General features: G+C 47.7%; 2 protein-coding genes across 5 annotated transcripts in view; both read right to left on the bottom strand.

Annotated features, from left to right (window-relative positions):
* Window positions 1-10,737, bottom strand: part of HM13 (histocompatibility (minor) 13) — a 45,789-nt gene that overhangs the window by 21,185 nt on the left and 13,867 nt on the right. For 3 of the 4 annotated variants that reach the window (XR_551574.1, XM_008587445.1, XM_008587443.1), the window contains exons 3-4: window positions 7,470-7,552; window positions 2,048-2,136 (exon numbers count right to left, since the gene is read on the bottom strand). Coding sequence is in view for 3 of the 4 variants with exons in the window: in XM_008587445.1 (XP_008585667.1) it covers window positions 2,048-2,136; window positions 7,470-7,552 (172 nt within the window). In the remaining variant the exon portion in view is untranslated. The remainder of the gene's footprint in view (window positions 1-2,047; window positions 2,137-7,469; window positions 7,553-10,737) is intronic. The other variant, XM_008587444.1, reaches the window with a different exon arrangement.
* Window positions 29-1,138, bottom strand: LOC103602991 (malignant T-cell-amplified sequence 1-like). The gene has a single exon (XM_008587442.1). The coding sequence runs from the start codon at window positions 681-683 to the stop codon at window positions 138-140; it is 546 nt and encodes a 181-aa protein (XP_008585664.1). The 5' UTR covers window positions 684-1,138; the 3' UTR covers window positions 29-137.

Below are 10,737 nucleotides of genomic sequence, written 5' to 3'. Positions count from 1 at the left end.
TTTTTTTTTTTTTTAAAGCATCTGTTTGGTTTACTCAGAATAACCACACAGGCACTGTCTTCATACTGTCACACACAGATACAAACACACATACAACACAATATCCATATTTAGGCCAAGTTCATTCCTTCTGAGTCTCACTTATACGTCTTCATGTGCCACAGCCCATCATTTAAATAATGGATATTCTCAATGCCAATTCCTTTGTTGACTTTCTCGATATCTTCTGCAGACTTCTTCATGACTCCAACACACAGCGCATGCTGTTTTCCTTCTGCCATGACTGCAACAATTGTGTCTACTGCTGCAGGATAAAGCTTAGCTCCAGGAGAAGTTAAACCTGGACACATGATATTTGCTCCACTGAGTACAAATGTGATGGCTCCTTTATCCACCTGCTGGTGTGGCAGGATAAAAGGATATTTGTGAAGTAACCTTAGGGTTGGATAAAAAGGCCCCTTCCTTTGTCTAAAAAAAAGTAATTCTCCATTTACTGTAATGATTTCTGTATGTTCGTGGCATCGAACTATTTTGACAGGTTCCTTCTTAGGCATAATTTGGTTAAGCCATGGTTCAATACCTGAAAACTGCTCTATCAGTTGGTTCTTAATCCCCTTAATAACCGAGGTTTTCAGCTGGATGAAACTGGACACATCCTCCTTTTCATCAAACTTCTTGAACATGATCCCGGGTGAAAGGGCCGGAATCGGGAAGAAGTTGAACCACCAAGTGTCCGGCAGATCCCGGCGCTCGAGCTAGTCCGGATCGGACGGTTGGAGCCGTTGTCGTGAACCGGAAGGCGAGACAGCCAGTGCGCCTTACGGCTTCGTGAAATCGGACTACTTCCGCTCCTCCTCCGATGCCGCGTGGGAGCTCGCCGGCTCTCCTCCGACTTCCGGTTCTTCTCCAGAGGGGGTAGCGGAAGGGGCGGGACTTGAGGAGGAAGGAGCCATACAGCAATTCTAGCTGCAGGAAGGGAAGAGTAGCGGGGTGTGTCCTTATTATTTCTAACTGGACACAGGACCGATTTGATCACGGCCACGTTTTCCAGCTTCCCCTGTAGCTAAATGCGCCCGTGATATGGATGCCTCTCCTTCCTTCTGGCTGGAATGTGGAGCGATGGTCGCCATCCTGGAGTCGAGGGCCACCCCTGAGTATGGCGGAGCACCAGACAGATGAGACGTGGGACCCTGAACTCTATGGTGCACACTTTATCTTTTTTTAAAAAATAAGCAATCATTTATTTGGTACAGATGCATTAGAGATGAAAAAAGGAATCCCGTGAAATCGCCTACCTCTAGGGACAAGGCAGAATGTGCTAGGCACCAGTGAGAGTCCATTCCACAACCTTAGAATTTTACATGAAAGAAATGCCTTCCATTTGGTCAAGCCATTGATAATCTTATGTAGCATTCGAACCCATATCTTAATAAACCCACAAACTCCAGCACCCCCACCCCCCTTACTCAGTTTTCAATTTTTTTTTTTTTTTAAAGATGACCGGTAAAGGGATCTTAAACCTTGACTTGGCGTTGTCAGCACCACGCTCTCCCAACTGAGCCATGGGCTGGTCCGGCCCAGTTTTATTTTTTTAAAACCATGGAACATCCTTTTCAAGGCTTAGGCAGAAGAGTAATCACACAAATAAGAAACACGATAAAAATACTCAAGACAGCCAGTTTTTACTGAGTGCTTACTATGAGCCAGGCAGTGTGCTGAATGCTTTCCACTCATAATTGACTTGCAGTCCTAACAACGTGCCTATGAAGGAGGTACTAGATTATGACTTTCATTTTACAGATGGAAAAAAAAAAAAAAAAACCCAATAAAACCTAACAAAAATACCCAATGCTCAGAGGTAAGGCATTCACGCAGAGCCTCATGTCTAGGTAACAGCAGAGCTGGGGTGTGAACCCTGGCTGTGAGATTCTACAGCCCACCTTTTCCATCACTCATCCTACCAGAGAACTCCAAAACTGGAGAGACAAAGGGGAGTGGAGATAGAAAACACTGAAGCACCCTATAGGGGAAAGTGGGCAGTACTGACCTTCCTTGTTCTCCCCAGAGCCCTGTGTGAAGAGCAGCTGGTACTGTCGATTTGGGAAGTTGGCTGGAAAAAACTTATTCATGAAGGGGCTGGAAGGAAAGACAAAGCAGGTCGGCAAACAAAGCCCCCATGGACAATCACAGACCTACCCTCTTCCACCAGTACCCATTTACAGCTGTCATCTGGCACCCTCAAAACTGCCTTGATAGGTAGGTGCTACTGTTCCCACTCTACAGATGTGGAAACAGAGGCCCTCAGAGCGTACAGTTAGATAAGGGATTTGCCCAGGGTCAACGCAGGGAGCCAATATCTGAGCTGAGACCTAGGTCTCTGGACTCCTAGTAATTTCCTTACTGCCTCTTTGTTACCACCAAAGAAATACAAAGCAGAGGCAGATAGACTTTCACGTTAAGATACAGTTTTTGGGAGAGCAATGGATTCCAAAGTCTGGCCCATGCACCACCTGTATGAGATTCTGTTGTCAAGAAGCATATTCCTGGACTCCCTTCCAGATGGATCAAGCCAGATGACCTGATAGTCACCCCCACCCCACTCTATGACTTATTATTTTGCTCCCCAGCAACGGACTTGAGAATTTTACAAACTTGGCTGGAATCAATCACCCACATGAATCACAGCCTCCAGTGTGAAATCACCCTCACACTCACTCCTTCCATGTGGCCTCTGTTGCTCAGGACCAACTTGGCCTTGTTTCTAGAAGCATTCCCTCTGATTACCCAGCACACCCCACTTCCTGGCCAGGCAGGGAATGGAGAGATTAAGCAAACCAGGGCCTCTTGGCCCAGCCTGGTCCCGGGGGTGGCAGTACTATGGAGCAGCTATAAATGCAGGTAGCCCAGCTCTGAAGCCTGTTATGCCCGCACCAGCTGTGTGGCCCTGGGAAAGCCGCTCCAGTGGTTCAGTCTCCCTGGGCATCAACCTCCTCACCTGTAAGTAGGGATAATAATACCACCTATCCCAAAGGGTTGTTGTGAAAATATGAGAAGGCAGGTGAGATGCTTAGTCCAGCACTGGGCCTGCAGCTGGGATGCAAAGAATTGTGAGCTTCTGCCATTATGGCACACTCCTCCAGAGCATGAGCTTGAAAGCATTTGACAACAACACACTGATAAAGACTAATGAGGTAGGCATATTCAGAAATGGTCTTTCCAAGTGATAGATAAATGGAGGCAGGCCAGGAGTACCCAGGTCACAGTGGTAAAGGCAGGAAAATGGGAGCTCTCTTTTTAAGACACTGGTAGCTTACAGAAAGATACAGATTCAAGAACCATCTGTGGGCCTCAGTTTCCCCACTAGTCCAACAGCCAATCCCCCCCAGGCTGCAGGGCTGTGGTGTGAATGAGGGAGCTTTGTGAACAGAGATGTGGCAGGCACAAGGATGGAATCAGAAGTAGGCTTCCACAGCAGGTCTCTGAGGAGGTGGCAGGCAGACGCTAGGTGGATGAGGCTGGAAGCTATTTTCAGCTCAGTTTGCTGAATCACTTTTGTGGGACTCTGAAGCCAGGGTGTGTGTAGGTAAGGGCAGAGGCAGAGAGGCAGCCTAAGCCCTTCACTGCAGTATGGCCTCTTCCTTCAGAGCTTGGTGCTTAGCTTCTCAACGAGCAGAATGTGATGGTTAAGAAAGTGCATTTGGAAGCTAGCAGACTTCCTGGATTCAAATCGCAGCTCTGCCACTTATTAACAGTGTGATCTTTTGAAAGTTACTTCACTGCTCCCTGCAACTGTTTTCTCATCTGAAACACTAAAACAATACCTTTCTCATAGGGTTATTAAGAGGATTAAATGAGTGCTTGGTATCCTGTAAGCTTAAATGCAGCTTCAACTTCAAGTCTTTAGACTGATGCCTTTATTACTCTGAGAAAAGAGGGGCTGCTGGATAATACAGGGGAAGAGTTAAGCGACCTGGCTGGTGTGGGTCTGTGAACTTGAGGGCAGGAGCCCTGTCTCATCACCCAACCCATGCCAGGGCTGGTGCCTGGGAAGTGTCTGGTAAATGCTTGCTGGATGACTTTGAATGCAGACTTTTGTAGTAGGCAGAGATTCTTTCTGGTTCTTAATGGCTCAGGTCAAACCTAAAGGTCACTGCTTCCCACTGAGAAACCACATCCTGGTGCCCTTCTCCCCTGGGGGTAGAAGGTAAGGGTCAGTGAAACTGGTGACGTGGCAGATTTGGGCCTTTTGGGCCCTTTTTCCTCTAAAGGTCAGCTGGGAAGGGCATGAGCCCAGTCAGAGGTGATAAAAACAAGCCAAGGCTCCCTTGACAGGGAGGATGTCTGGGATTTGGCTTGGGCTTGAGTCTTGGTGACAGTACAGGGTGAAGGCAGGCTGTGGCCCCTACCTTCCTCTAATACCCAAAGCTGTGGTTTATTCCCAAACCGCCCTGGGGGAGGTAGAAGGGACCCTAAGAGAACCTCAGCCAACCACCGGTCCACTGGGACAGGGTAGCCAGCCCGCCCTCTTTAAGCTCTCCCTTCCCCTTCCCTTTTGCCAAAACTGGAAAGACTACTGGCTTTGGAGTCACAGACCCAGGCTCAAAACCTCCCTCTACCCTTCTCAGCTGTGAATCCTGGTGGTCACATGACCCCTCTGAACCTCAATTTCCCAGTCTGGTAACTTCGGACTTCCTTGATTAGATCCTGAGGAAGGTTTGACTGTAAGTTTGTGGATATAATCAGCTCATCAAAATTCTAAAAACACTACAGACTTTCTTTGAGAAAGTATTTAAGAAAACTCAATTTTGGGCTGGCTGATTAGCTCACTTGGCAGAGTGTGGTGCTACTAGCCAACTGCCAAGGGGAAAAAAAAAAAAAAAAAACCCAATTTAATTGAAGAACAAAAGTCAATTTAATTCTTGGATCAACTTTCTGAAAAGCATGATTAAATTATACCTTTCTCCTTTTTACTAAAATTATTTTCATTGGGTTCAGTTCTTTTCCAAGTAAATTTTACAGTAATGATCTCATTCATCTGACAGTTTTTGGCTCTATCAAATTTTTTCGGTGGACAGGTTTGGCATCTCTTCTGCCCACGGCCATCCATTATTTTTACAAGGTCTGATTTTCCAGGGTGAAATTTCGTTGCTCTAAATTTTATTAAGAAAATGATTCTACTGTTAGTTTCTCTAGTCACTAACAAATTTTACTGTGTGCAAATTTTAGCTGCCGTTGGTTTTATTTTCTGTTAATAATATCTATCACTAAAAATTATGAATTGATTAAAAGACAGACAATTATTTCTTGGCTAGTCTATGAGAAATTTGGGACAATGTCCCTCAGTTATTGTTCTAAAAGGAAAAAAAAGTCTTTGGTATCAAAATGATAGAGGTTCGAAATATCCTGCTTGGGCAGATGAGTAGGGATAAGATCTCTCTTGCAGGGTTGTTGAGATAAGATGAAATAATCAATTCCCCAGCACAGTGGCTTTCAAAATGTACTGAGTTCTCTTATTCTGAGGTGGAGGTTGGGCTATGGGGAGAACTCACAGATGCTGGGGTGGGATGGGCTAGAGTTAGGGGATGGATCCTAATCAGCATGGGAAAGGAGGGGACCCAGTGCCTGGAAATGACTGTTCCCACCCAGGCCCATCATGAAAGGACAGGTCTGTCATGTGAATAAGAATGACTGAGCCTGCCACTATTTTGCTGGGTACAAGTCACTCAGGTTCCCTGGGCCTTTACTTTTCAGGATGGGGGGCTTAACAAGAATCCTCCCATGCTAGCTAGAAGAAAATTCTATGGGTGAAGGGTCACTGAAGGTGAAGACAACACTGAACTCAGCCAGAAGACGAGAGTTGAAGTCCCCACTGTGTAACCTTGGCCAGCCACTCAGCTCACTGTGTGTTTGGCACTGTGCTCTAGGTATGTTAGACAGCGGCTCGTTTGATCCTTCTCACACCTCTATGAGGAGGTTCTTGTAGTCTCTGCATTTTATAGGTGAAGAAAGTGATGCTCAGACAGCTTGAGCAACTCACACGAATTACAGAGCGGGCAGAGCCAGGCTTTGGTCCTAGGGCTATCTGCCTCTCAGGCCCATGCTCTTGACTGACAGCGTGCGTAGAGGAATGAGGCCATGCTTACCTTGGCTTTCAATGCCTTTGTAAGCAGATCCTGCTTCTCCTCTCTCGCTTTCTGACTATGCTGGGAAGATCCTAATTGTGCTCTCAATGTGCACAGACTTTCCAGCTCCTGGCCTGGCCTCTGCCTCCTTTGCACCTCTTTCAGGTTTCCTACCCTTCAAAGCTGAGTTCAAGTTGAGTTCCTTCCTTCTGGGAATTTTCCCTGCTCTGCTGGCTGTCCTTGGTCTATCAATGGTTCGGTTCTCAACCCGAGGCTGTACCACCTCAAGGGGGCAGATAGAAACATGTTGGGACATCTTTGTAGTCACAAACTGGGGGCACAATTCCCATTTGGTGAGCAGGGCAAGGATGCCAACTGTTTGCAATGCATGAGGTAGTCCTGCATAGTGGAGAACTGGTGTGTCCAAAATGCTAACAGCAGAACCCCTGTGGAACACTGTCCTAGATCACTCATTGCTACAGAACTGACACGAGTGTGTGGCAATCTGAGCAGGGTGGCAGCGGGAGGAAGATGGGCTCTGGGGCTACACAGAACTGGGTTTGAATCCTGGCTCTGTTGCTTATCAGCTGCGTGATCCTAGTAAATTTCTTAACCTCTCTGAGCTTCAGTTTCCCTGACTGTGAGACAGGATTAAAAGCAAAAGCTAACCATGTAAGGTTGTCTGGGAGGTTAACACAGGTAATGGTAACAATAACAACAGCTAACTTATTAACATATTAAGTGCCAGATACTTTGCTAATAGCTTTCCAGTGACCCCACAAGGAAGGCACTATTATTTTCCTCCACATTTATGAGGAAACTGAGGCCAGAGAGATTAAGTAACTTGCCTAAGGTCACAGAACTATTAAGCAGCAGAGTCTGGATTCAAAGTCAGGTAGTCAAATTACAGAGCCTGCACTCCTAACTTCTCACTGCACTGCCTCTCTCTCTCTCATTATGAAATAAGGTCATGTGTGAGGAGCCCAGTATAGTGCTCGGCACACAGCAGGCTGTGACACCTGGCAGGTGGCATTAGTATTACTCATCTCAGTATTGTGACAACCATCAAGACATTACTGCTCACAAATAACTTTCCTAACAACTGTGGTGGTGGGAAACACCCACTGGATACTCTGATCGGTCCCTGTAAGGAAGCTGTGGCCCAGAGAGGTTACAGTTCTCATCCTAGATCACCTAGAGTGTGACTCAGGGAAAAGATTCCCTTGGGTTTTACAGCCAGGGTTCAAACCTGGCTGTGAATGACGCCAAAGGTCATGTTCTCATCCAAGACCCTGTACTGGCTCCTGAGATAGCTGCATCAAATGTTGCAGAGAGATGCCTTCTGACCTGATGGTGTGGGACAGGGCGAGGATTCCCAGCACGAAGAAATACATGGACAGCAAGAGGTTGATGTACTCCTGGGAGAATACCTGAGGCAGAAATACAAGGAGAAACAGGAAGTCAGGGTTGCCAGTGGCCATGAGGAAACCAGAGTCCCTGTTTTTCTTCTGGAGATTGGTTTCACCACTCTGGAGCTAGGGGATGGCCAGGAAGAAGCTCAGACAATACTAGGGGCCTTCTAGTTTCTGCAGCTGTGGGAATAAAAGGAGAACCTCAAGCCCCCAGATGTACCTCCCAAAGGAGTCTGCAGGTTCATGCTTGGTAGCTCCATTATCTGGAGGCAGGGTCCTGCACGGAGGTCCTGGAGGGGCAGGGGAGTCTGAAGTACAGAGCCCCAAGAGAGCTGCTAGAATCTCAGAACTCACTCTCCACATTTCCTTCTCCCTGCTCAAGAATCCAGGGAACCCCCCAGAGTGGCCACTGAGGCGCCAGGCATGACAGTTACAATACATCTGTGTGCCTGCTCCACTCTCCACATCAAGCTCTTCTGATGACTCCCCCTGCAGTGATGGCTGGAAGTCATGACAGTGGGCCCTGACAGCTGCTTCTTGTCATATTATTGTTAAGTGGAACTAACAAGTGGAAATATTCTGTCACAAAGCTCCAAAGCTGATTGTCGCATGTTCTTAATTCTGGACTTGGGGAAGGCTGTGCTGCCCCACGTTTGCTTTATCATCTGCTGAACTTGTTATTGTGATGGTCTCCAACTGGGAGGGAGTAATGTGCTGTTGTGTGGGGCGCAGGGACACTGGTCATTCTCCAGTGGGGCTGTTATGGAATCTGTTTAAATGTGTGTCTGATCACATCCCTCCCCTGCTTCAAGCCTTTCCACAACTCCCCTCTGCTCTCGCAGGAAGGCTGGCCTCCTCATGCTGCCTACTCAGGCCCCTGTGGGGACCACATACTTGCTCTTGTTCTCTGTGCTGCTGCTGCTGCACTGGCCTTTTTGCAGGGCCTCACTTGTGCCACGTTCCCACTGCAGGCATTCTCTTCTGCTGCTTGGGATGTTTTCCTCTCTTCACCTAGGCCACCCCACTCTCATCCTTCCTCAGATAGTTTCTTTGACACACCATCCCTCAGTAATTCTGTGCATATTTACTGGCTGCCTTCTATGTGCTACACCTTGGGGACACAGCAAGAAATAAGGCAGACAAAGTCTCTGCCCTCACTAAGTTCATGTGCCAGAGAGGGAGAGAGAATCTCAAAAGAAACAATTATATATAACACACTGTCTGGTGGTAAGGGGTGCTAAGAAGCAAAGCAAGGCAAAGCAGGGCAAAGAGACAGAGAGTGTGGGGGGAGAGCTGCTGATTTAGACAGGGGGCTAGGGAAAGCCTCCGATGAGAGGACACTGGAGGAGAACCCTAAACAAAGTAATGGGGCAGGCTATGTGGACATTCATGGGAAGAGCACTTGAGACAGATGGGAGCGTGGTGCAAAGGTCCTGAGGTAGGTGCACGTCTGTGTGTGTAGGGGGCAGTGAGGGCCTGTGAGCCTGGAGCTGGGGCAGCAAGGGGAGTGTGTTGGGAGATGAGGCTGGGGAGAGAAATGGGAGCCAGACCATGCAGTACCTGCAGCGCCATGGAAAAACCAGATTCACTTAGGTGAGACAGGCCAGTACTGGAGGACTGAGGGCAGGGTTGTGACATGATCTTATGGCCTGAGAGTATCCCTCTGCTGCTGTGTGGAAGAAAGACCTCGCAGGACAAGGGTGAAAGCAGAGAGCCCAGTGAGGCAGGCACGTGTAATCCAGCAGAGGGAGGACTGTGCCCAGGACTGGGAGGTGTAGGGGAAGTGATGGGCAGCAGAAAGATACCAGATCTGTCTGGAATTGGAGTTGAAAGATGAACAGAGGGGCTAGATATAAGGGCTGAGAGAAAGAGTGGGGAGAAGGGTGACTCCCAGGGTTATTTTTGGTGGCTAGCCAGTACAGGTATCTGAACCCTTGACCTTGGTCTTATAGCACCACACTCTAACCAACTGAGCTAACCAGCCAGCCCCTCCCAGCATTTTTGAACAAGCAGCTAGGTGGATGGAGGTGCTGTTGTTTGAGATGGGGGGCTAGGTCAGGGTCTGGGCTTCACCCTAGGCTGGTTTTTCTGTGCTTTCCTGGCACTATGGACCCTGCCTTCACAGCACTTCTTAGAGCTGAAATGTCGCATTTATCTGTGTGACTGGTGTCTGTCTCCTCAAGGGCAGGGATGGCCAGGTGTTTCTCTCACTACGGTGTCCCCAGCACAGGGCCTGACGTTGTAGGCACTCAATAAATATAGAATGACCAACTGCATGAGCAAATCGGTGGCCTGTAATGTAGAGTTTACACGATAAAGACCTATGAACATATTTTGTAGGCATATGGGTTGTGTTTTATTTATGAAAATGTGGTGTACTCTCACATAGCGTTCTTTCAACATGGGCCATTGGGAAGTCTCTTGGGCTGCACCTTTGAGCGCTCGTTGGTTTGACTGTGTGGACCATGTGAATCGAACACTAAGTCTAACTTTCCCTTGTGCTCTGACTGCTAAAAAGTCAGAACCACACCCCAGGGCCATTTCTGGCAGAAGTACAGGTCTTTAGAGCATGAGGTCTGGGTCAGGGCCTCACCCAAGGTTTGTTTTATCCTATTTCAATTTTCTTCTTCACCCCAATTTCTTCCTTTGTTTTTCTCATGCTGTTGGATTTAATTTTTATAAGCTGCCTCAAAGCAATCAGTTCTAAATGAAGTGAAATAAAGTAAATGCTATGATTTTGAGAAACGTTACTATATTGTAAATTGGTAAAACTTCATATTTTCCTGATGCTTCAACATCCCTCAAACAGGTCGTGAGCACCCTGCCCAGGTGGTCAGGTGGGCCAGTGTGATAAAGGCTGGTCCCTCCTTCAGGTTCTCCATCCTGCCCTCCCTTGACTGTGACCTACTGACATTCAAACATGCCAGTGAAAACCCTTCATGCCTTTGCTTGTGTACTCTTCCCTGACCCCCAGTAAGGGCACATGCCCAGGGGTCCTCTCTCCTGTTTCCTCACCTGCTGGGAGGTCCTCCCATATAAATCGTGCTGGGCCTCCTTCTCTAGGACCTGTGAGTATAATAAATCCTTTCATCCTGTATGCCTCTCTGAGCGTAATTTCCACAGCCATGGTGGAATGATCCTTAAAGACCCCACCAGGAAAACTTACTCCCCCATTTATAACACAGTTGGTGACAAGGATGGGA

This window comes from Galeopterus variegatus, unplaced genomic scaffold (genome assembly GCF_000696425.1).
Source record: "Galeopterus variegatus unplaced genomic scaffold, G_variegatus-3.0.2 Scaffold4397, whole genome shotgun sequence".
Classification (NCBI taxonomy): domain Eukaryota; kingdom Metazoa; phylum Chordata; class Mammalia; order Dermoptera; family Cynocephalidae; genus Galeopterus; species Galeopterus variegatus.
Note: the sequence above shows the minus strand (reverse complement) of the source record. Positions and strands in the feature narration are given on the sequence as shown.

Coding starts and splice junctions, on each gene's coding strand:
- LOC103602991 (XM_008587442.1), bottom strand. CDS start 683: ATGTTCAAGAAGTTTGATGAAAAGGAGGATGTGTCCAGTTTCATCCAG.